This window comes from Gymnodraco acuticeps, unplaced genomic scaffold (genome assembly GCF_902827175.1).
Source record: "Gymnodraco acuticeps unplaced genomic scaffold, fGymAcu1.1, whole genome shotgun sequence".
NCBI classification, from domain to species: Eukaryota; Metazoa; Chordata; class Actinopteri; order Perciformes; family Bathydraconidae; genus Gymnodraco; species Gymnodraco acuticeps.
The window spans coordinates 113,421-139,654 of record NW_022991001.1 but is presented as its reverse complement, the minus strand read 5'-3'; the positions used below and the strand labels follow the sequence as shown (position 1 = coordinate 139,654).

The 26,234-nt window shown below is 40.4% G+C and overlaps 1 protein-coding gene across 3 annotated transcripts in view; it reads left to right on the top strand.

The window, feature by feature from the left end:
• The window catches only part of myo1g (myosin IG), a 68,416-nt gene that overhangs the window by 30,630 nt on the left and 11,552 nt on the right, over window positions 1–26,234 (top strand). For all 3 annotated transcript variants that reach the window (XM_034236004.1, XM_034236003.1, XM_034236005.1), the window contains 4 exons: window positions 325–469; window positions 5,180–5,284; window positions 5,926–6,039; window positions 16,193–16,350. In XM_034236004.1, the coding sequence (XP_034091895.1) occupies window positions 325–469; window positions 5,180–5,284; window positions 5,926–6,039; window positions 16,193–16,350 (522 nt within the window). The remainder of the gene's footprint in view (window positions 1–324; window positions 470–5,179; window positions 5,285–5,925; window positions 6,040–16,192; window positions 16,351–26,234) is intronic.

Below are 26,234 nucleotides of genomic sequence, written 5' to 3'. Positions count from 1 at the left end.
TGTTCATACTGTATTTTTTACATCTATATACTTATATTATACTATACTTAACACTGTAGGTTACTGTTTCTTTTGCACATTTTGGTTGGATGCTAATTGCCTTTGGTTGTCTCAGTACTTGTACTCTGTGCAATGACAATAACGTTGAATCTAATTTAAACCAAAACAACATTGGCCTAGTCTTCTAATGGTTGCAGAATAACTTGAATGAGTCACACAGTCTAATCTGGAAGCTTTTCCTCCTACTGTATGGTCCTCAGTTGCACCTTTGATGTTTATTCCACCCAGCTGACCCTCTGTGTTGTTGCCACCCCATGTTGTCAGGTGGTGGGCGAGGCAGATCGTGAAGAACATCCCCCCGTCTGACATGCTGGAGGTCCGGGCCAAAGTGGCAGCTCTGACTGCACTGAGCGGAGAGAGGAAGGACTGGGGGGTCAGCAGAGCCTGGGAGAGGGACTACCTGGCCAACGTAAGGAACACACACGATCAGTCAGGGTACTCTTAAGGTCAATGGTCTGCAACACATCATGTTAAAATAAGTCCCTGATTACTCTTTATTTACATACGGAATCATTCTAGTTAAGCAACCTCTGAAAGACATGTGTTCTTATTTTAGATATATAATTGTATTTAATAAACTAATTCAATACTAACCAACTATTTATACAGACAAGGTCCAAGAAAAACAAAGTACATTGAAGAGAAATAGCCATCCTGTGAGTTATCCAATCACAACGCATCACCCTGCTGAGTGACCTCGAGTATCACAGGGAAATAACTACAAACCTCATGATAAACAAGCTCTGCAACATACACACAATGATTTCAAGTATGAAGGTAGAAATCAAATCAATCAAAAAAGTCACCTTCAGTGGAACAAAAACAACATACAAAAAATGAAAAGAAAACATTATTTTCATAGAAGTACATGTTTTATTTTATGTGTTGCCGTATCAAAAATATTTATAAAAGATCATTGACTGCAACAGTTACTTTTACATTTAACTAACAGTTAAACTACAGTTTTCCAATGTTGTCCTCTTTGTTTAGCTCATAATACAGATATTGTAACATAAGAAGAAGTAATGCAACAGCTGTGTAGATAACTTAAATCCACTTTAAAACAATGTAAACAAATGTTAAGAAACATTAAGTACAACGATGTGGTGCTTTCAATTGAATCCCATGATCAGTGAGTGGAGCCTCTCCAGGCGTCATCACGTGAGCTAAGAAAGGGTCGAGGGTTATAATCATCATTATATCACCACATATTGTCACATGACCACAGCGTCATGCTGAAGTCATTTGATGGCACGTGAGCCAATTCTAATTGATAAAGAAGGCCGTGGATATCATTACATCTCCAGAAATAGATATAAAAAGTGAATCTTAAGTGGCTTACATCACACAAAGCAGTCAGAATCAGGTTTATTGCCAAGAAGGTATACAGATGCAGTGTTTCCCACAGATCTGAAATATCCCCTGTGCCCTCTTCGAATTTTCATCCTTTCGACACCATCGTGGCAAAAATGTACACGCCCCAAAAAACTGCAATTAAATCATCATACATCAATATTTGTATTTGTATTTTTTTCATTAATCACTTAAAGTGGACCTATCATGCTATATCTGAATAATATATTGTAGGGCCATACCTATATAAAACATGTCTGTGAAGTCTTTTTTTCAAAATACCAAACAGATCCTGCATTTTAGCCATGCCTCATTTAGCTCTATTTGCTCTATTACAGCCCTGTATTTGCAAGGGCTGATTCTGTGGCAAATGAGCTGCAGCTGACCACATGATGCTCGTGCCTCGCCCCCCTGCAAAGGAGGGGGGCGAGGCACGAGCATCATGTTACCATGCTGTTACCATGCTGTTAACATGACACGCAACCTCTCATTCCCCTGATAGGTGAAGAGTTGCCCATATAGGCGGAGCACCCCGTTTCTGACGTCAGAACAATTTCAAATCTGTATCAGTCTGTATCAGATCCGTTGCAGCCCCGTTTTTAGAGATTTGGGTATGGAGGAAAAGAGAGAGGGTTGTGTTTTTTGACACTTGGTGAGTTCCCTGACACACCGGGGACACATATTCATGTATAAAAGACGTACAAAAGTGCATTTTGCATGATAGGTCCCCTTTAAACAACTTCTAACGTGCTCACAACTACCAAACATTCAATCATTTTCAGGATTGTATCCCTTTAAATGCCTGTTAAATTATCGCGAGGGAGGGATCATTGTCCACTAGTTAATCGATCGCAGATGGCGTCGTGCTCGTGGACGGATACAAAAAAACGAAACAAAAAAAACCTAAATGGGTCGAGAAATATACTTTGCCGGCCGTTAATATACCTGGGCGGCCCGCTCAAGTAAAGTCTGTGTGGGAAACCCTGAGACACAAGGATTGTGCTTTGGTCTGTTATAGTGCATAGTGACTGCATACATAAACACACTATAAACACACAGTTAAAGGAATGAAGTTGTAACAAAGCAACAAATCTAGAACTACTGTAAAAAAAAAACATTGCAAACATTTTTTTTTGTTTGTTTGTTTATTTATTTAAAGGACAGGGCATTAATCCACATTGCTGTAAATGAGCCAGTATTAGCCAGCGGGCTAATTTTCAACTGTTGTCCTTGGCAAGATGTTAAATGACCACAACAAGACTAGAGAAATAAAAACATAATTAAATAGAGTACAGCAGACAACAATACATAAATAGCAGTACAACAATAGAGAGGAACAAACACACATGCAAACAGATGAAATATCATCATACCTTGATACAGTTAAAGTGTTCACATTTTTGATAGCTTAAAAGCCAGTTCTTATGATTGCGGTTAAATGTATGATAGGAGGTGTTATTCCTTATCTGTATTGGTATTGTGTTCCAGAGTGTTGGTGCCCTCACAGAGAAACACTGTTTGCCAAAGGAACTGGACCTATGAGGGACTACACAGTCCCCTCTTAGGGCAGACCTTGTGGTTCTGCTGTTTGAATGGTTCTGCTGTATAAAAGTGCAGAGCGGTGGGGGGGGTGCCTTGCCGTTTAGAATCTTAAAAATGAGACATGCATCAGTGTGTTTTAAAATATTTCCCCAGCTGAGCAGGTTATGTTTGTCCAGGATTTTGCAATGGTGGTATATCTTAGGTTTTCTGTCCAACACTTTGAGAGTTTGTTTGTGAAGTGACAGGATAGGCCTTCATGTTGTGCTATTCGCCTGGGTCCAGCTGCTCATACAGTATGTTAGGTGGAGAAGGATCATGGCAGTCATGTAGAGTTTTGCTACAGGTGTTGTCAAACAGTTCCTTATATATCTAAAGTTTGCTAGATTGTATTTAGTTATTTGCGTTACCTTTCTCACTTGTTTTTTGAAGGATAGAGTAGTGTCAAGGATAATGCCTATTTGAAATGTGTAACTGTTTGAATGACCTCCCCAGACACATCGACCTTGGGTTCACAGTGTGATACAGTGTTGGTCTTGCTAAAAAACATACAGAGTGTCTTCTTAACATTCAGATATAGCTGTGAGTCAGTAAGCCATTGATTTACATGAACCATTGCATCATTTCATTTGGCCGCAGCTTGGGCCTTGGTTTTTGCATGGACATAAATGACAAGAAATATACAAAAATACAAGAAAGTACAATAAGAATATGAGTTTCTGAAAATTAACTATGCACACAACGTTATAATTTAAGTGGAATATCTTTGCAGTCTTTGCAATCCATGGTTGAACTACTAATTGAAATGGAGAATTTGTTTTGCTTTGGTCGGACAAAAAGATAGAACAATTATAAATACACTGCAAAAAGTTAGTTCTAGTTTAATGCTATTTTTAAAAAGATTGTAATCTAATATTTATTCAACAGAAGTTTGATTGTGTGTTTGAGTGTGTTTTCTCAGAGTTTTCTAACCTCATTTATTATGAAGCAACACAACAACATGCTCATTCCTTTTATGATAACAACTGGGAAAATCCATTGGATTGAGTTCATCACAGTAAATAAGACTTGAATGAGCAGCAGTGTACTGAATCACAGAAAACCATCTGTGTTAATGTATACGGTGCATGTGACGACGAGCCTCGCAGCGTCACTAAAGGAGCATGGTGTGAACACAGCCCTCCTTTAACCAATCCCACGGTCAGATCATTTAACGGCTAATCTGAGATGTTTGGTGGCCAGAGGCTGGAGAGACGCCTTCAGGGAGCCACTCCAGAGTCAGTTTGTCAGACAGCCCGTGACTCCCAGCCTCCTTCAGGGCTCCAGCTTCACCACATTGTTGTTCATTCCACAAAGACCTATAGAGGAGTGCATATAATCCAGCATGCAGTCGGCCTGGATCGTGACCTGTGTGCGGCTGCTGCTGCTTTAGATTAAATGCTGAGAGCAGACAAATTAAGGTATTGTCATGTATTCTCAGAAACCCTCCACCAAAAGACCAAAAGTCAACAAGTTTGTTTCATTATTCCAAGCTCATTTTAGAAGTTGTGGGTGAAAAATACATCACCATAGTTCTTTTTGAAATATTTTGGCTATATGAGCAGTTATTGTCAGTTTAAAAAACCTAATGTTCCAGCAAAGCACAGACGTTTAAGCAGCTTCTTCCCTTATCGTTGTTTTGTATAGCATTGGTAGACGCATCATTTGTTGTCTGAAGCAATTAGGCAGGAGAGAGAGAACTGAGAGAAGAGGCTGACTCCTACACAACGATGATCCAGACCCAAACACGAAAGGATCTTCCCCAAACTGTGTCTCAAATCTGGAGGCACAATAAAGTATCATTGTAGTCAGTATTCGTAGCATTAAGAGTCCCTTCACTGGTACTAAAGGACGTAGGCCAAAGAACCTCCAATACTTTAGCTGAACAGTACTAGTTCCTTAGTATAATTGGTCACAGGAAGTGGAGACATTATTGTGACGAAGGGAGACCATGACACGCTTTGAGACCAGCAGCCCCTGACTCTAATTCTCCTCATGGAGTTGAGCTCCAGCATCAGCTGCCCTGCTGTCTGCTAACAGCAGCCCGAGGCCACCAGCTTTGATCTGCTGCTTAGCGCATTAAAGCCATACAAGAGGCTGAGAGGGGTCACGCAGTTTTAACGACGAGACACATTCCTGCTGTAGCTAGTGGCTTCTGTTAATAACACGAGGTCTTTCAATCCTGCAGGTGCGAGACTGCCCTCAGACCAGCGCCGCCTTCATCAGAGTTTCCAAGGAGCTGAGGAACAGAGACGAGTACAACCAGGTCCTCTTCTCTGGCTTCTGTCGGAAGGTACAGAACGTGGGGAAAAGAAAACGCTGAAATGAAAATGTGTTTCTTTCTTTTGTTGCTTCTTTTTAGCTTTGATGGCTTCTCACTTGCATGTTCTCCGTCTTCCACCCACTCGCTCCCCTTCTTCTCTTTTGTGCCGCTCGAGAGTTCATGTGCTAGCGTTGCATGCAACCCTCTCAGACAGGAGTATAAAGACATGAGATTTTAAAACATAATCCGAGGATTGATCAGGAACTATAATTCACTCCTACAATTTTCTTTTAAAAGCTTTTCGACTCAACTTAATGGAGTCGGGTGAGGCCTTGCTTATTATTTCGCCTCAAGATGAACTCTTATCAAATCTCTGTGGATAGTAAAGGCCATATTTCTATTATCAGGGATTGTAGAGAAACTCTAAAAAGCTTTAGACAAAGTATATTTGACGATATGAAGGCTTTGATAGAGGAAAATAAAACAACCACCAACACTGACAAGCCCCAAGAGCCTTTGTCTTTTATCTGCATTTGTTTTGTTTGGTGTGTCGCTCGTTTGTTGCTCCAAGGGAAAACCAACAAGTGTTTGAAGTGACAGTAAAAAGATCCTATAAGTTGCAAAAGTTAATAAATAAATAAAAACCTCTTCTGTCATTTTCCGTCTCTCAGGTGAATAGATTCAACAAAAGCACGGACCGAGGACTGCTCATCACAGACAAGTGTGTGTACAAATTAGAGCCGAAAAAACAGTTCAAGGTTCTGAAGAGGCTTCCCTTAGACATTGTGAGTACTCGCATGCACGCTCTCCCACATTCATGCACCTGAACATTCTTAAAGGTATTCTGCTCATTTTCAGGTTCACATCAGTGTGTAGTGTCTCTACTTTAAAGAGTCCTCTCCTGCTGATGCTCAGGTGTATATCAGTATGTAGTGTCTCTACTTTAAAGAGTCCTCTCCTGCTGATGCTCAGGTGTATATCAGTATGTAGGGTCTCTACTTTAAAGAGTCCTCTCCTGCTGATGTTCAGGTGTATATCAGTATGTAGTGTCTCTACTTTAAAGAGTCCTCTCCTGCTGATGCTTCAGGTGTATATCAGTATGTAGGGTCTCTACTTTAAAGAGTCCTCTCCTGCTGATGTTCAGGTGTATATCAGTATGTAGGGTCTCTACTTTAAAGAGTCCTCTCCTGCTGATGCTCAGGTGTATATCAGTATGTAGTGTCTCTACTTTAAAGAGTCCTCTCCTGCTGATGTTCAGGTGTATATCAGTATGTAGGGTCTCTACTTTAAAGAGTCCTCTCCTGCTGATGTTCAGGTGTATATCAGTATGTAGTGTCTCTACTTTAAAGAGTCCTCTCCTGCTGATGCTCAGGTGTATATCAGTATGTAGTGTCTCTACTTTAAAGAGTCCTCTCCTGCTGATGTTCAGGTGTATATCAGTGTGTAGTGTCTCTACTTTAAAGAGTACTCTCCTGCTGATGTTCAGGTGTATATCAGTATGTAGTGTCTCTACTTTAAAGAGTCCTCTCCTGCTGATGTTCAGGTGTATATCAGTATGTAGTGTCTCTACTTTAAGAGTACTCTCCTGCTGATGTTCAGGTGTATATCAGTATGTAGTGTCTCTACTTTAAAGAGTCCTCTCCTGCTGATGTTCAGGTGTATATCAGTATGTAGTGTCTCTACTTTAAAGAGTCCTCTCCTGCTGATGTTCAGGTGTATATCAGTATGTAGTGTCTCTACTTTAAAGAGTCCTCTCCTGCTGATGTTCAGGTGTATATCAGTATGTAGTGTCTCTACTTTAAAGAGTCCTCTCCTGCTGATGTTCAGGTGTATATCAGTATGTAGTGTCTCTACTTTAAAGAGTCCTCTCCTGCTGATGTTCAGGTGTATATCAGTATGTAGTGTCTCTACTTTAAAGAGTCCTCTCCTGCTGATGTTCAGGTGTATATCAGTATGTAGTGTCTCTACTTTAAAGAGTCCTCTCCTGCTGATGTTCAGGTGTATATCAGTATGTAGTGTCTCTACTTGAAAGAGTCCTCTCCTGCTGATGCTCAGGTGTATATCAGTATGTAGTGTCTCTCCTTTAAAGAGTCCTGTCCTGCTGATGTTCAGAGTGTATATCAGTATGTAGTGTCTCTACTTTAAAGAGTCCTCTCCTGCTGATGTTCAGATGTATATCAGTATGTAGTGTCTCTACTTTAAAGAGTCCTCTCCTGCTGATGTTCAGGTGTATATCAGTATGTAGTGTCTCTACTTTAAAGAGTCCCTCTCCTGCTGATGTTTCAGGTGTATATCAGTATGTAGTGTCTCTACTTTAAAGAGTCCTCTCCTGCTGATGTTCAAGTGTATATCAGTATGTAGTGTCTCTACTTTAAAGAGTCCTCTCCTGCTGATGTTCAGGTGTATATCAGTATGTAGTGTCTCCTCTTTAAAGAGTCCTCTCCTGCTGATGTTCAGGTGTATATCAGTATGTAGTGTCTCTACTTTAAAGAGTCCTCTCCTGCTGATGTTCAGGTGTATATCAGTATGTAGTGTCTCTACTTTAAAGAGTCCTCTCCTGCTGATGTTCAAGGTGTATATCAGTATGTAGTGTCTCTACTTTAAAGAGTCCTCTCCTGCTGATGTTCAGGTGTATATCAGTATGTAGTGTCTCTACTTTAAAGAGTCCTCTCCTGCTGATGCTTCAGGTGTATATCAGTATGTAGTGTCTCTACTTTAAAGAGTCCTCTCCTGCTGATGCTCAGGTGTATATCAGTATGTAGTGTCTCTACTTTAAAGAGTCCTCTCCTGCTGATGTTCAGGTGTATATCAGTATGTAGTGTCTCTACTTTAAAGAGTCCTCTCCTGCTGATGTTCAGGTGTATATCAGTATGTAGTGTCTCTACTTTAAAGAGTCCTCTCCTGCTGATGTTCAGCTGTATATCAGTATGTAGTGTCTCTACTTTAAAGAGTCTTCTCCTGCTGATGTTCAGGTGATATATCAGTATTGTCGTGTCTCTACTTTAAAGAGTCCTCTCCTGCTGATGTCAGGTGTATATCAGTATGTAGTGTCTCTACTTTAAAGAGTCCTCTCCTGCTGATGTTCAGGTGTATATCAGATGTAGTGTCTCTACTTTAAAGAGTCCTCTCCTGCTTGATGTTCAGGTGTATATCAGTATGTAGTGTCTCTACTTTAAAGAGTCCTCTCCTGCTGATGTTCAGGTGTATATCAGTATGTTTAGTGTCTCTACTTTAAAGAGTCCTCTCCTGCTGATGTTCAGGTGTATATCAGTATGTAGTGTCTCTACTTTAAAGAGTCCTCTCCTGCTGATGTTCAGGTGTATATCCGTATGTAGTGTCTCTACTTTAAAGAGTCCTCTCCTGCTGATGTTCCGGTGTATATCAGTATGTAGTGTCTCTACTTTAAAGAGTCCTCTCTCTGCCTGGATGTTCAGGTGTATATCAGTATGAGTGGTGTCTCTACTTTAAGAGTCCTCTCTCTGATGTTCAGGTGTATATCAGTAGTAGTGTCTCTACTTAAAGAGTCCTCTCCTGCTGATGTTCAGGTGTATATCAGTATGTAGTGTCTCTACTTTAAAGAGTCCTCTCCTGCTGATGTTCAGGTGTATATCAGTATGTAGTGTCTCTACTTTAAAGAGTCCTCTCCTGCTGGATGTTCAGGTGTATATCAGTATGTAGTGTCTCTACTTTAAAGAGTTCCTCTCCTGCTGATGTTCAAGGTGTATATCAGTATGTAGTGTCTCTACTTTAAAGAGTCCTCTCCTGCTGATGTTCAGGTGGTATATCAGTATGTAGTGTCCTCTACTTTAAAGAGTCCTCTCCTGCTGATGTTCAGGTGTATATCAGTATGTAGTGTCTCTACTTTAAAGAGTCCTCTCCTGCTGATGTTCAGGTGTATATCAGTATGTAGTGTCCTCTACTTTAAAGAGTCCTCTCCTGCTGATGTTCAGGTGTATATCAGTATGTATTGTCTCTACTTTAAAGAGTCCTCTCCTGCTGATGTTCAGGTGTATATCAGTATGTAGTGTCTCTACTTTAAAGAGTCCTCTCCTGCTGATGTTCAGATGTATATCAGTATGTAGTGTCTCTACTTTAAAGAGTCCTCTCCTGCTGATGTTCAGGTGTATATCAGTATGTAGTGTCTCTACTTTAAAGAGTCCTCTCCTGCTGATGTTCAGGTGTATATCAGTATGTAGTGTCTCTACTTTAAAGAGTCCTCTCCTGCTGATGTTCAAGTGTATATCAGTATGTAGTGTCTCTACTTTAAAGAGTCCTCTTCTGCTGATGTTCAGGTGTATATCAGTATGTAGTGTCTCTACTTTAAAGAGTCCTCTCCTGCTGATGTTCAGGTGTATATCAGTATGTAGTGTCTCTACTTTAAAGAGTCCTCTCCTGCTGATGTTCAGGTGTATATCAGTATGTAGTGTCTCTACTTTAAAGAGTCCTCTCCTGCTGATGTTCAGGTGTATATCAGTATGTAGTGTCTCTACTTTAAAGAGTCGTCTCCTGCTGATGTTCAGGTGTATATCAGTATGTAGTGTCTCTACTTTAAAGAGTCCTCTCCTGCTGATGTTCAGGTGTATATCAGTATGTAGTGTCTCTACTTTAAAGAGTCCTCTCCTGCTGATGTTCAGGTGTATATCAGTATGTAGTGTCTCTACTTTAAAGAGTCCTCTCCTGCTGATGTTCAGGTGTATATCAGTATGTAGTGTCTCTACTTTAAAGAGTCGTCTCCTGCTGATGTTCAGGTGTATATCAGTATGTAGTGTCTCTACTTAAAGAGTCCTCTCCTGCTGATGTTCAGGTGTATATCAGTATGTAGTGTCTCTACTTTAAAGAGTCCTCTCCTGCTGATGTTCAGGTGTATATCAGTATGTAGTGTCTCTACTTTAAAGAGTCCTCTCCTGCTGATGTTCAGGTGTATATCAGTATGTAGTGTCTCTACTTTAAAGAGTCCTCTCCTGCTGATGTTCAGGTGTATATCAGTATGTAGTGTCTCTACTTTAAAGAGTCCTCTCCTGCTGATGCTCAGGTGTATATCAGTATGTATTGTCTCTACTTTAAAGAGTCCTCTCCTGCTGATGTTCAGGTGTATATCAGTATGTAGTGTCTCTACTTTAAAGAGTCCTCTCCTGCTGATGTTCAAGTGTATATCAGTATGTAGTGTCTCTACTTTAAAGAGTCCTCTTCTGCTGATGTTCAGGTGTATATCAGTATGTAGTGTCTCTACTTTAAAGAGTCCTCTCCTGCTGATGCTCAGGTGTATATCAGTATGTAGTGTCTCTACTTTAAAGAGTCCTCTCCTGCTGATGCTCAGGTGTATATCAGTATGTAGTGTCTCTACTTTAAAGAGTCCTCTCCTGCTGATGTTCAGGTGTATATCAGTATGTAGTGTCTCTACTTTAAAGAGTCCTCTCCTGCTGATGTTCAGGTGTATATCAGTATGTAGTGTCTCTACTTTAAAGAGTCGTCTCCTGCTGATGTTCAGGTGTATATCAGTATGTAGTGTCTCTACTTTAAAGAGTCCTCTCCTGCTGATGTTCAGGTGTATATCAGTATGTAGTGTCTCTACTTTAAAGAGTCCTCTCCTGCTGATGTTCAGGTGTATATCAGTATGTAGTGTCTCTACTTTAAAGAGTCGTCTCCTGCTGATGTTCAGGTGTATATCAGTATGTAGTGTCTCTACTTTAAAGAGTCCTCTCCTGCTGATGTTCAGGTGTATATCAGTATGTAGTGTCTCTACTTTAAAGAGTCCTCTCCTGCTGATGTTCAGGTGTATATCATTATGTAGTGTCTCTACTTTAAAGAGTCCTCTCCTGCTGATGTTCAGGTGTATATCAGTATGTAGTGTCTCTACTTTAAAGAGTCCTCTCCTGCTGATGTTCAGGTGTATATCAGTATGTAGTGTCTCTACTTTAAAGAGTCCTCTCCTGCTGATGTTCAGGTGTATATCAGTATGTAGTGTCTCTACTTTAAAGAGTCCTCTCCTGCTGATGCTCAGGTGTATATCAGTATGTATTGTCTCTACTTTAAAGAGTCCTCTCCTGCTGATGTTCAGGTGTATATCAGTATGTAGTGTCTCTACTTTAAAGAGTCCTCTCCTGCTGATGTTCAGATGTATATCAGTATGTAGTGTCTCTACTTTAAAGAGTCCTCTCCTGCTGATGTTCAGGTGTATATCAGTATGTAGTGTCTCTACTTTAAAGAGTCCTCTCCTGCTGATGTTCAGGTGTATATCAGTATGTAGTGTCTCTACTTTAAAGAGTCCTCTCCTGCTGATGTTCAAGTGTATATCAGTATGTAGTGTCTCTACTTTAAAGAGTCCTCTTCTGCTGATGTTCAGGTGTATATCAGTATGTAGTGTCTCTACTTTAAAGAGTCCTCTCCTGCTGATGTTCAGGTGTATATCAGTATGTAGTGTCTCTACTTTAAAGAGTCCTCTCCTGCTGATGTTCAGGTGTATATCAGTATGTAGTGTCTCTACTTTAAAGAGTCCTCTCCTGCTGATGCTCAGGTGTATATCAGTATGTAGTGTCTCTACTTTAAAGAGTCCTCTCCTGCTGATGCTCAGGTGTATATCAGTATGTAGTGTCTCTACTTTAAAGAGTCCTCTCCTGCTGATGTTCAGGTGTATATCAGTATGTAGTGTCTCTACTTTAAAGAGTCCTCTCCTGCTGATGTTCAGGTGTATATCAGTATGTAGTGTCTCTACTTTAAAGAGTCGTCTCCTGCTGATGTTCAGGTGTATATCAGTATGTAGTGTCTCTACTTTAAAGAGTCCTCTCCTGCTGATGTTCAGGTGTATATCAGTATGTAGTGTCTCTACTTTAAAGAGTCCTCTCCTGCTGATGTTCAGGTGTATATCAGTATGTACTAAGCAAGTCATAATGTTAAGCTGGCTGCTTAGGAACTAGTACAGTACAGTTCAAATACAGATTATTTCAGTTCATCGAAAAGCTGCACCTTAATGTTTATTTTATTATATTTTGTATTTATTTGAGTGAATATTCACAGTTTAATAATAATTAAAAACCCAAAACTAATAGTTTATGTTTTGTGAGTACTAGTAGCCTACAGTAAAGTTCAAATACAGATTATTTCAGTTCATCGAAATGCTGCACCTTAATGTTTATTTTATTATATTTTGTATTTATTTGAGTGAATACATTATTCACAGTTTAATAATAATAAAAAAAATATATATATATATGTTTTGTTTTGTGAAAAAAAAATCTGCTGTACCGAAAACGTACCGAACCGAACCGTGACCAAAAAACCGAGGTACGTACCGAACCGAAATGTTTGTGAACCGTTACACCCCTAGTATGTAGTGTCTCTACTTTAAAGAGTCCTCTCCTGCTGATGTTCAGGTGTATATCAGTATGTAGTGTCTCTACTTTAAAGAGTCCTCTTCTGCTGATGTTCAGGTGTATATCAGTATGTAGTGTCTCTACTTTAAAGAGTCCTCTCCTGCTGATGTTCAGGTGTATATCAGTATGTCGTGTCTCTACTTTAAAGAGTCCTCTCCTGCTGATGTTCAGGTGTATATCAGTATGTAGTGTCTCTACTTTAAAGAGTCCTCTCCTGCTGATGTTCAGGTGTATATCAGTATGTAGTGTCTCTACTTTAAAGAGTCCTCTCCTGCTGATGTTCAGGTGTATATCAGTATGTAGTGTCTCTACTTTAAAGAGTCCTCTCCTGCTGATGCTCAGGTGTATATCAGTATGTAGTGTCTCTACTTTAAAGAGTCCTCTCCTGCTGATGTTCAGGTGTATATCAGTATGTAGTGTCTCTACTTTAAAGAGTCCTCTCCTGCTGATGTTCAGGTGTATATCAGTATGTAGTGTCTCTACTTTAAAGAGTCCTCTCCTGCTGATGTTCAGGTGTATATCAGTATGTAGTGTCTCTACTTTAAAGAGTCCTCTCCTGCTGATGTTCAGGTGTATATCAGTATGTAGTGTCTCTACTTTAAAGAGTCCTCTCCTGCTGATGTTCAAGTGTATATCAGTATGTAGTGTCTCTACTTTAAAGAGTCCTCTTCTGCTGATGTTCAGGTGTATATCAGTATGTAGTGTCTCTACTTTAAAGAGTCCTCTCCTGCTGATGCTCAGGTGTATATCAGTATGTAGTGTCTCTACTTTAAAGAGTCCTCTCCTGCTGATGCTCAGGTGTATATCAGTATGTAGTGCCTCTACTTTAAAGAGTCCTCTCCTGCTGATGTTCAGGTGTATATCAGTATGTAGTGTCTCTACTTTAAAGAGTCCTCTCCTGCTGATGCTCAGGTGTATATCAGTATGTAGTGTCTCTACTTTAAAGAGTCCTCTCCTGCTGATGCTCAGGTGTATATCAGTATGTAGTGTCTCTACTTTAAAGAGTCCTCTCCTGCTGATGCTCAGGTGTATATCAGTATGTAGTGTCTCTACTTTAAAGAGTCCTCTCCTGCTGATGTTCAGGTGTATATCAGTATGTAGAGTCTCTACTTTAAAGAGTACTCTCCTGCTGATGTTCAGGTGTATATCAGTATGTAGAGTCTCTACTTTAAAGAGTCCTCTCCTGCTGATGTTCAGGTGTATATCAGTATGTAGTGTCTCTACTTTAAAGAGTCCTCTCCTGCTGATGTTCAGGTGTATATCAGTATGTAGTGTCTCTACTTTAAAGAGTCCTCTCCTGCTGATGTTCAGGTGTATATCAGTATGTAGTGTCTCTACTTTAAAGAGTCCTCTCCTGCTGATGCTCAGGTGTATATCAGTATGTAGTGTCTCTACTTTAAAGAGTCCTCTCCTGCTGATGCTCAGGTGTATATCAGTATGTAGTGTCTCTACTTTAAAGAGTCCTCTCCTGCTGATGCTCAGGTGTATATCAGTATGTAGTGTCTCTACTTTAAAGAGTCCTCTCCTGCTGATGCTCAGGTGTATATCAGTATGTAGTGTCTCTACTTTAAAGAGTCCTCTCCTGCTGATGCTCAGGTGTATATCAGTATGTAGTGTCTCTACTTTAAAGAGTCCTCTCCTGCTGATGTTCATATCAGTATGTAGTGTCTCTTCATGTCTCCATGCTTTAATGTTCAAAAAGCTCTTTATTGTTCTCATACTGCCTGTGCTGCAGCACCTCTTTTCACCCTCTGTCTGAAACCAGAGCCCAGTCTGCTCTGGTCGGCTCAGTCCTTATTGATCAACCCCCTAGATATGTCCTGTCCCTTAGACTATCACATAAGCGTGAGTGTTACGTAGTGATGTCATTATGTCACAGAAGTAAACAAAGGATTCAAATGGAGGCTTTCAGGCAGGGGGGGGGGAGAGAAATATTCGGAACTGCAGCATTCATTCACAAAAATAGTACTCCCGTAAATTCAAACCAATGAAGTTAAATTACATTTGTAAATAGATTTTTGGCAGATATTTCACTTCCAGATTTAGGCCTGGGCAGCGGTGGGGGAGAAGGAGTTGCTCATCGAGTTGGGCGTTAACATTGTTTGTTAAATAGAATTTAGCCCCAGCTAAAAATAAGATGCAAAAAATGAAATAGGAAGTCTAGATACATGATATAATGATAAAACACTGAGGCTAAGATACATGCCCTGACAAAAAGTCTGCATCCTCACCCGATCATAAGGCATGTTCTGTAGCAGGATACAAGAAGTATGAGCATTGCATTGTAGGGCTTCCAACCAGTGTTACGTTTACTATAAATACAAGTGTAATTCGTATGTTATATGCTCAACACATTTCGTATTGTAGGTTGTTTTTATAGATGTATCACTGGTACTACTGCACCATGTAGCGCATCAAAGACACACTTTATGAATTCCCTAGGAGAATTTCAGTTTGCACTCTGTTGGTAAAGAGTTGATACAAACCTGTACACACTACAACCTAAATACACACATACACAAATGATCATGCAATTTGGGGGTTGGGTGTCCTCTCCAGCTATACTCAGTTATTATTATTATATATATTTTCCATTTGAACTGGTGACTATCCAGCAGTGACCATCAAGTACCCAAGCCAAGCCCCTAAGGACTGAGCTACTGCCTGACCCTTCTCAAACATTTTGCTGTCACAATCATTGACTGGCAGTTGATATGAAACAGTAGTCAGATGGAACAGATCTGTTCTCTACTGTATGTACAATGTATACTCAATAAAGGCTAAAGAGCAACCACACCTACACAATGAGTCAGCAGCACAGCTGGACGTCCAGCAGTGGTTTCAGAGAGAGCTCACTGCGTGCTAGAGGGTTAAAAAGCATCAGATTCAGTATGCAACAGCAGCGAGCAGCTAAAGATAGCTGATGACATTAAGCTCTGCTGCTCACAGTGAACCATACGACTGTTTCCAGGTCAGAAGCAGAGGATAGAGAAGAAGCTGCTCTGCCCTCACCGTGTCACCAGACTCTCTGTACAGAGGCATTAAGGGTAACTCGGCATGAAGGCTGAAATGTCCCTCAGGTCACAAACTGATAGAACAATCAGGTGCTGTCCACAGAAGGAGGAGAAGAAGTATTTAGGTATTTCCATAAAATAAAAGTGCCTAAGTCTTCCATTCGGAATAACGTTAAAGTACAGTGTTTTATTAAGGTTGTATAAAATGTCCTTAAACTATGAACAATAAATGTATTTCTTTACACATAACACAATTGTTATGTTCTTGTATATTTTTGTGCAATTTTGCTGATGTAGTGCAACACATTCAAACATATGATGAAGTAAACATTACATTTGAACAGAAAAACATTTAACTGCCATAACACTATTTGTTACATCGGACATCTGAGTGCTGAAACAGCACAGAAATTAGCACCAAAACAATCGAAGCTCCATTACCATAATCTGCATGAAGACTGGGGGATGTTTAACATTGATCCCCTTTCAGCTGTACTTCGACTTCTCTTCAGAGTCGTTGTTGTGTCCTCATCTGTCTCTGTGTCTCTCCACAGTTGACAGGGCTGAGTGTGACCAGCGGGGCTGACCAGATGGTGGCGCTGCACACGACCTCCCAGGATGACATCCTGCTGTGTCTGCAGCAAGGGGAGCTGTGCTCCAACCAGGACCGAGTGGGGGAGCTGGTGGGAGCGCTGGTGGACCATTTCACACGGTCAGTTCATAGTTTACGTGATAATAGTGATGAGATACCAATTTAAATTGCCCCAAATGTAACACATTCAAACTTAAAAAAACAGTCATAGTAGTTATATTGACATTTGTGCATGCTCTAAGGCAAACACATGTTATGATTTTCACCCACTCATCGGGTAAGGTTTGAGCTGTTTGATTGAAATGAAAAACAACAGAAAATTGCAATCACCCTCTTTGATGTCAAAAAAAAAACATTAGATCAAACTTAAAACTACTATCACTACTATACTCCAGTTGTGCATTTAATAAACAATTTCAAACTTTAGCCACACATATGCATCAGCGTAACTAGCCAGAATTTGGTTCACCATAAAAATCTTCAAAAACAGAAACAATGGTTCTGACTGTAAAAAGCTGACTGATCTGACAATTCATGATCCGCTCTTTTACGGTGCTAGCTAATTCCCTCTTTTCTTATTGTTCTGGTTGAGAGCCCCCTAGTGGCAGAAAATGACATAGAGAACACATAAATATTCCTCTGAAAACATTGTACATTTCTTTCACTTTTCATAATTTGTAGATATCTACAGGTTATACTACAGTAGTTGCCAGGCTGTCTCGATAGCTTATTAGGGTCAGCTTAGCATGTTTTTCAAACACTACATACACAAATATGTTTTTGCTCTTTATGATCACTTGTTCTCTAATATTGGACAGCTTTTCATCAAACACTACAGCAGATTTACCTTATTACAAATCTTTGAACAGAGTGGACAAATGAAGTGATTGTTGGGAGAGATGACACGCAGCCTGTCGGGGTCTCAGTGTCACACGAATAACCAGCACAGCATCCGACTCAGCGCTTTCTGGTTGAACCGAGCCCATTAATGCAGAATAAGAATTACGCAAATCAAACTCCTGGCATTCATCACTGTCATAGTTGTCGGTGTCTGCGCCCAGCTCTGAATAACTGCTGTGAAATGAATCCGTCACGCTGACATTTATCACATTCATCACTCAGATCCTGAGTTGTCATCACTGTTTATAAACCTGACTCACATCCATCTCTGCCAGACTTCATCTGAATGGCACAAGTCTTCACACTGAGCAGACTGTTTTGGTTGTAGTGTGTGTGTGTGTTTGTGTATTAGTTTGTGTATGTTGTTGTGAGTGGGATAGCAGCCAGTCTGCAGTGATTGGTCAAGTATCAATCCACCAAATCTTGCCAGGACAACGGGTGACGTAAATATATAAAACAAATTGTAACAAACACAAAGTGGGGCTCGAGCTCATCTGGTGAAAATGATGTTTGATATGACGTAAATCCACAAAACATTGTATACATCTTCAATGTTTAAAGTCATTACTTTTGAGGTTAGTATTAAAAAAAAAATGGAGCCTCAAAAAAGTCCACTTACTTCTGAAGCCTCTTAAGTTTGATACATAATTGCCTTGGTCACATGACAACAGATGAAAGCGTCTGGGTTTATTTGTTTATTTGGATCTCTTCTAGCTCGAGGCCTGCCTCCCATGAGTCCATATTCAAATCAATATGTATAAGCAAACACATGGTTATAAATACTTAAACACTCAATTATACATAACCCTTCACAGCTACGTTTTGCACTTGTATATTTACACACATATATTTGTACCTGCTGTAACGCACACTGCAAGAATATACAAAGATTTAACTGTTTATTTGTATTATTTAATCATGAAAATGTGATTAAAGTTTGAAGTTGTTTGAAATGTAAACACACTAGTTGAATTGATAATGGAAGATCTGCAGCTTACAGTGATTTGTATTGAAGTAACATTATACATTTTCATAAAACAAATGTACTGAATTAAATATACATGTTTATTATTGATGGATCCAAAGATTATTTTCTAGATTCATTGTTTTGTGTATAAACTATCCGAAAAGAGTCAAATACAATTTAGAAAATGATTGACAGATGATAAACAACTGCAGGTATAGCAGCAGCACTCAGTTGCCAGTTTATTTGGTACACAGCAAGCCCCCAGGAAGTGCGCCGGACTCTGAGGAAAATATTCGTTGTGGCCAGACGGCGGTACTACACTTCCGTATGGGTTGCTGGGCCCGGAAACACTTTTTCCCATTGACTTACATGGGGAAAGAGTGGTCTGTAAATCGTTGGATAATTTTTTTTAAACTAAATAAACTACCCAGTATGAACATTTGTATAGCCCTTATTAAAAACATTCGGTCCTCAAGTTGTAAAATGTGCTAATAACGTTATGAGAGTTATTTTCCTCGGCATTATGAACGCACATCTGAGAGTGGGAGCTCGGGAGCTCGGGGGCGTGGCTTAAGGGGCAACTCAACTGCGCATGCTCTATGAGCGCACATGCGGGGACTTCTGCTCTGACAGCCTGGCATGATGACGGGTAATCTGTGACGTTTCGCTCGCTCAAAAGTTGGCCCATTTTGTCCTCATGCGCCAATGAGCAGCTCTCATAAGAAAGAACGAGACCCCGCCTTCCACGCTGTATCCAGTTCTTATTATACACCCATGGTACACAGTCCTGAAATCTATCCTACATTCATATTCATTTTTAATTGGCTGACAAAAAAGTAATGCACACAGCTGGGGCCTGAGGGTTTGTTGAGGTTCAGGGACTATCTCTGTTGGCACCTTTTGCCTTTTCATAATTGTAAGTGTTTGGTCAGTCAATTTGAAATAACTACGTTAGCTAGCTAGCTTACAACAGATCTGGAATACCGTCGTCATGCAATCACATTGTAAAAATAAGCCAAAGAACTGTATATTTTTGATGAATTGTATTGACATTTGGCCAACTTTCTAAGCCCAGAACGCAGTGGTGAACCGTCAGGGCCTTCAAGGTATTCAGAGAATACCCTGGAACACTCAGATAAAACAAACAAAATATCGATTTAATTATAGAAATAAAATGTATATAAAATGAATAAATGAGAATGGTATCTGTGTTGTTGATCTGTAATATTACAATGTTACGTTGATTTGTTTGTCCTTCTCGGACCATGCACTACGCATTTCAGTGGTTTTCTGTTAGAAAAGAAAGCAACCAATCAGATCTTGTTCTGGGTCTCTGTGTAGAATATCCTTCAACCTAGGTATTCTACATCCTTGATAGAAGGCCCTGGCCGTTGCACCGAATGAGAGCGTACGTTTGGACTGACAGTTTGATCAACCAATCATATGTTGATTTGTAGCCAATGGGCGTGTTCTTTCAGAGTTTCCCTTGGTTCCAGGGTATTCTAGAAGGCCCGCTAGTTAACTGGCTCGAGAGTTAACAGAGGATCTAGAATGCGACGAAGCAATTCATGCCGTTTTATTGTTTTTAACGTTGAAATGACAAGTGCAACAGGTGAAGATGAAGTTGTTGCGGAATTGTTGTGAGTACCCTTTTCAAGACGACAATTCAGTGAAAAGACGGACATTATAATGCAGCGGAGGGGGGGGGGGGGTGTGTGTCTACAGAAGGTCCAGTTGTGATGGCCACGGTTCGCCACTGCCAGAACGTCAACAAGCACTATGATTCCAGCTGTGTGCATCACTTTTCTAGTATCCCTGTTTCCGGTTTGTTTTGACACTGTTTTGTATTTGCAGCGTTTCTTTATGCAGCGCTTTTAGTAAACACTGCTAATGTTTTGTCAAGTTGGAAAAGGTTTTTTAAATGCTGAGTATGTGTTGTCAAGTTGGTGAAGATGTTTCTTCATTTGCACATGTTTTGGCACATTTCTGTTGCTATATTTATATCGTTTTTGAAAGTGCAGCGCGTTTCTCCTAATGGAAATGTCTTTGGCTGTTGTAGCGTGTATGCGCCGTATAAATGGGCATATAAATATTTCTTAAAATCAATTAATTGCTATTTTCTAATATATATATAGGCTAAAATGACAATACACACTTCATGTTTTCTTTGAATACATGACCTTAGTTCAAAAACCAACACTCTGTATCTGCCGAGAAACTGTTTTTGTAATTGTATATATTATGAAACATGTATTACACCCAAGTTACGTCCCCCAGGCTACAGAAACCATTTAAGGGTTAAAAACATCCTGTTATACAGTATATCAGTGGAAATCTCTACAAAGAAAAGAAAGTTTAGCCTTATTCTCAGTCAAGAGCCAGTTTGATGTTTTTGAAGAGATGGCTGGTGTCATGTAGAGATAACACATGAATGATCTGTCACCAGAGAGACGTGTTTTGTTTCTGGCCGGGCAGACGGGGTTTATCTTCCCACGTTTATGAGTCTCTCCTTGTGTATGTTTAGCTAGCTGATCCCAGATCCCTGGTGAGGCTTTTGTGGGGTTTACGAGTCTCAGACATTTGGTTGGGTTTTTTTTGGGGGGGAGGTTTATCTGAATCACCGGGGTCCCTGCAGCAGCTGCACGGCTCTGGTCGGGGTGCGGCAGCCTCACAGAGGAAAGTCCACCATCAGGAGTCCGTTTCAGCCCCCCCGCCTGTCTTTGTGCCACCATCTGCGGTGAATGGGGGGGGTCGCGACCTCTGCTCACTAGACAAAGTCAGGGGCGAGCTGTGGAAGTGTGTGAGCATGTGCTCGGGTGGGGAGAGAGGAGGAGCAGGCGAATGACAACACACTCCTTGTGCTTCTGTCCGGAAATGAGACTTTGAGAGTCACACGCACGTCATCTTTAGTTTATGAAGTCTGGAGATTGATCGGGGAGGGAACAGTCAATGGAGCGATTGTGTTTTGAAGTAAAACACAAGAGCGAGGATCAGAGTGTTTGATGGCACAAAGAGTTGTACAAAAATGGGTCAGGGAGGCACACTAGGTGAAATGTGACTTCAAAGCTCCTCCGAGTTGTCGGAGGAGCTGCCTGGTTTTCTGTCAGCCGTCTGCTGTTCCCTCGGCGGAGCTTGTTCCTCCTCACTCTCTTCCTGTACCATCAGCCCCTCTCTCCCCTGCCTTCTCTTCCTGTCACCTGGGTCGGAGCTGTCGGCATGAATGCTGCGCGTGTGTCGGTATGTGTGTGTTTACTGTGTGTGTCTGCTTGGAGGGGGGTGGACTCGTGGACCATCTGCTGGGACAGCTGGGGGAGTATGAGAGGGCTGAAAGCAGGATTTAGGGTATGATCTGTCCTGGCATTAAGAGATTGGGGAGGATTCTTACTTAAAAGGCAATTTGGGGATTTCATTATCTTATTGAAACCAACCAGAGACAGAATATAATAGATGTTTTTGGATCAGCTTTGATTTTGTACAAATATTGCAGCACTTATTTTCTGCCATTTTTAAAGACACGCTTAAATAAAAAATGCATGTAAAATGTTGTACCCATAATTTAGTTTTTATCTCTTATTCCTTCTCAAATTAAGTAAAAAAGTTTAAAAAATCCTATTTATAAGTTTCAACAAATTCCAATATCTAAAAAAACCCTCTTTCTTCTCCCTGTAAAACATGTGTTAATGAATCGTGCTGCTTTTGAGTGTATATACATCAAATGATCCAACCACATGTAAGTTCAAATGACCAGCTCACACTTCAAACTGCTCTTCATTAGCTCTAAAGCAAAACAGCTTCTCCCCTCCTCCTCCTGCTTTTCATTTGTTTTCATTACCTCTCATCTCTTCAAAGTTCTCTCTTCCTCTCCGGCTTTTTATACATCAGCACTTTCAGTTATGAATATGGAAAGACCTGGGACGGTGTTGCATTAATAGCAATCTTCTGGGTCACCCCCTCCCTTCTTGAGAAAGAGCAAAGAAAACGAGGAGGGGGAAGAAAACCCTGATTTCATTAACCTCAGAAGCATATGTGAGCGCTCTTGTGACTTTCTGACACACAGTGACCTGTTACTGATGTCCAGGGACTTGTTGACTTTCTGGTCTCACTGTACGTCCACAGTTTGCCGGTTAGTGAAGGCCATCTCTTTTATAAGTGCACTTCTTGAGGTTGTGAAAGGTGTCATCCGAAGCCTGAAATAGCCTCCTCTGTTACTGCCTCCCCTCTTCTCTCCCTCAGTGGCTGTCCTCAATGTGATCCAGAAACAGGAGAGGCTGAGCTCTCCTCGGTCAGCTCGTCCTCTCTCGCTCACTTCCTGTCCCTCGTTTTGTCATTTGAATGTTTTCTTCCACTCCCAGCTTCTGATCTGGTCTTAGTGGTGCTTTCATACATGGCTCACGAGCAGGGCTCATGCAGTGCTGATTATATGAAGAGTGGTGCAGAGTATTTAAGTGCATTTATATACTTCAAAAGTACACATTTGATGTATTTTACTTCTCATGTGACTTACAACTCAGATGATTTGATTTGATAGAGAATCAAATCAAATCAGGTTTTATTTATATAGCACATTATAAAAACGATTTTTGGTCGAGCCAAAGTGCTGTACGGTACATGCAAATAAAAAACCCATTACTACAATCGCAAACAGAAGACAATAAATTACAACAGCAGATATAAAAATCAAACACAGGGAAATGTCATGAGTCGTGCTCCACTCTGACTAGAGTCTACAGCCTCGGGAAGGGATTTGGTTTGGGAGACGCTCTCTGAGAAGCTGTCATTTGGCAGTGCGAGACCTTCATCCCGGGCCTTTCCAAGCCCACCAAGACATGGGAAGAGGTCCTGCGAGGGGATACTCTCACAAAGAGAGGCTTTCTCTGACCCACAGAGAGTTGAACCCCCAGGCTAGACTGCATGGACCCCAACCAATGAGAAGTGAACAAGTATTTTATGTTCATCATTAAACTGTGGGGGTTGATAAGAAACACTCAAAAGAACTATTGATCGATCGATTTACAGAAAAGGAATTGGCAATTTCATGGTTCCATCTTCACACATGTAATGAAGATTTGCTGCTTTCGTTGATTTTAGGTTTGTAATAAAGGTTGGATAAAACTAAATATATCAGCAGATGAATCTATAATGAAAATAATCATCAGTTGTAGTACACTAGAGATCTACTTATATAATATATAATATTATAGAGCAGGTTTTGCTGCGTTGTGTATTTTTATTTAAAGTACAATTTTCTGATTGTACTTTCACGTTATTATTTAGCTGAGATGTAAATACAGGACTCGTACTTGTAACAGGGTTTTTTCACAGTGTGGTACTGTATGAGTACTTTGTCTTAAGTAATAGCTCTGAGAACTCCCTCCACCATTGAGAGTAACTATGGCAACAGCTTTTAACCCAGGTGCACGTAAACGGAGGATATTAACACTGACCCACTTCCTCCTCACTCCTCATACAGCTGCCAGCTCATGTGCTTCAGTGGTTCAGCCTCATAGTCCTGCCTCAAACTGTTCATTAATGCACGTGTGAATAATTCAGATATGTTTTATCCTCGCACCATATAAGCATAATAAAGTTCATCAGCTATAAGTAGAGCTGGCACCAATTTAGTTCCAGTGTATTCCTCGTCTGTCTTTCATGTTGTGGCCAAATGCTCGCTTTAAGATGAGACGATTTACATTTTTCATGCAAATTTGAATGAGATTCAATTATAACATTACATAGTCAGGTCTGACATATTTGAGAATATGTGTTTTTTCTTTTAAAGAATTAGTTCAACTAAAATACAATTCATCACAATGTAATGAAAATGTGTTTCATTTGTACCACAGGATTCTGAATAATTAAGTTAATATTAGCACATAAGAGATCAAGATAATGCCGTGATAACTACAGAATACTGGTTTAATGAGAAATCCCAACCTTCTGCCGACGTAATCTTTAAGTTTTTTCCAGTTAACTTTCCTGTCTCTTTTTCTCTAGATTGTAGATAAGTGTCCTTCGCTCTGAATGCAGCCACAATCTTTCAGGGTCATTCTTGACAACATTACCTCAAGGTCTAACTCTGTGGACATGATTCTCCTCAGAGGCCAGCAAACCACAAATAAGCACTATTTTGGATTTGTGGTTCAGTGACACTTGTTTGGAACTTCCCAGCCTTATTTGCATAATTTGTTATAGTTTAACATAAATCCAAATGCTGATAGATGAGGAGGCTTTGGAAGTAGAAGAAGCATTGTAGCAGTGTGCTTGTCAATATAGTACCAAATGTTTGATCAGGAATGCAGGTTGAGGTGGAAAAAACAAGGATTGTATTTACCCAATATATGTACAGTTTAAGATGGATAACAAAATCAATTAGGATTAAACAAAAAGGAGTATTGTTAATGATATAAACAGACACAATCTAGCATTAAGGGATTAACAAAACGTCACAAAAATGGGTGACATTCTGTGTGTTCTTCTGCCCAAGAGCAACTCACATAACCGCCCTTCATCTCCACACTGCAAGAATTTATAGGCGCTTTCACACCGGAGTACTTTTCCCAGGAATAGTTCCGATAATTCCTGGGATTTTGCGTTCACACCAAAAAGTTCTGGAACTAGAACTTTTTTTCAGGAACCTTTTCCCCCCTTTTCAGTCCCTTCTAGAGAGGTGGTACTTTCCTGGGGAGGAAAAGGTTCCAATTTCTGATTGGCTGGGCGAATTGCAAACCACGCCCCGTAAAACTCAGAAAAGTTTTGTGAAGCCGCCATTTTATTTGCTCTCATTAGCATTATTAACATTAGTATTAGCCCAGCGCACCAATGGAGAGAGACTAACTTATGGCAACACAAAAAAAAACATGGGAGCGGTGGAGATGAGGAGGTGTCGGCACTTCTGGTGATTATCTCGGAAGGCTTCAGTAGAAGCTGCTGGGAGTCCCAGCAGCTTCTACTACTAGTCCCCAACTCCGGGGACTTCAGGTGGCAGTATACACCTTGAAGTTGTTTGCCGCCTGCCAGTAAACCCAAAGCAGAAGAAGAAGTTACGTCAGCGGCTTCATTTGCGTAATCCTCCCTCAGGGACTGATTCCGGTGTGAACGCGATCTACTAGATAGTTCCGGGACTAAAGATTTCCGGGGAACTAAGTTCCTGGGAACTATTCCTGGTAAAAGTACTTGGTGTGAAAGTGCCTTATAGCACTACTGGCCAGTCCATTGTTGCGTGCAGGGGGAAGAGGCTCTAAAAAGGGGTGGCTTAAATGGAGTGGCCTCTTTAAACACCCCTCAGGGTTTGAGAGGAATGGCGTAGTCCAATTAGCTGACACATCTATAAAGGCAGGTGGTTTTCATCAGCTCAGCCTTTTGCCATGGAGCAAGGTGAGCTGCAAGACACTGACAATAGGATTACACACAACACAATTAACAATAGATATTTTAAACAAGATTGTGTGCACTCAATCTAGAAAAAATAAAGCTGTTTCAAATAAATGTGTCTGTGTATGTCTGATGTAAAACAAAAAGCATAACCTTTAGCATGTGTGTTTGTTTCTGAGGCTTGTAGCCCTCACAAGCGCCAATACTACCGTTTTTTTTTTTTTTTACAGTTGTTGAGCGTGTTATAGTCCCATGACCTGTATAATGTCCAACATATGTATCTAACTGTAGACAGTCCATATAAACTTTGTCCATTCTTTCTTCATATACCAACACAAAGTACTGCATTACCGCTTCCTCTGGATGTGCTGTTAACAGTATAAGTGACGTACAAAATCCCATTCAGACAGGATTAATAATATAAAGGGAAGAGGGCAGTAAATTAATAAAAGTCGTCCTTCATGATGGCATTTTGGCCGTTGGCAAATACCAAGAGCTGTGCGGGAAACCATGTGCCCTTCATTACAGTACAATGCTTAGTATTGTATTTAATAATATCTTCTAGTAATTATCAAGCTGTAGTTTTATACTCAACACAGGCAATTCAATTCTAGTTTAAGGGCCATTTTGTAGGATTTAGAGGTAATTATTGGAAGAAATTTGATATATAAGTAATTACTATGTATTTTGTTAATGTATAAAAACCTCAAACTTAGACTGTTTGTGTTGACTCAGCATGAGCCTGCCATGTATTTACAGTAGCGAA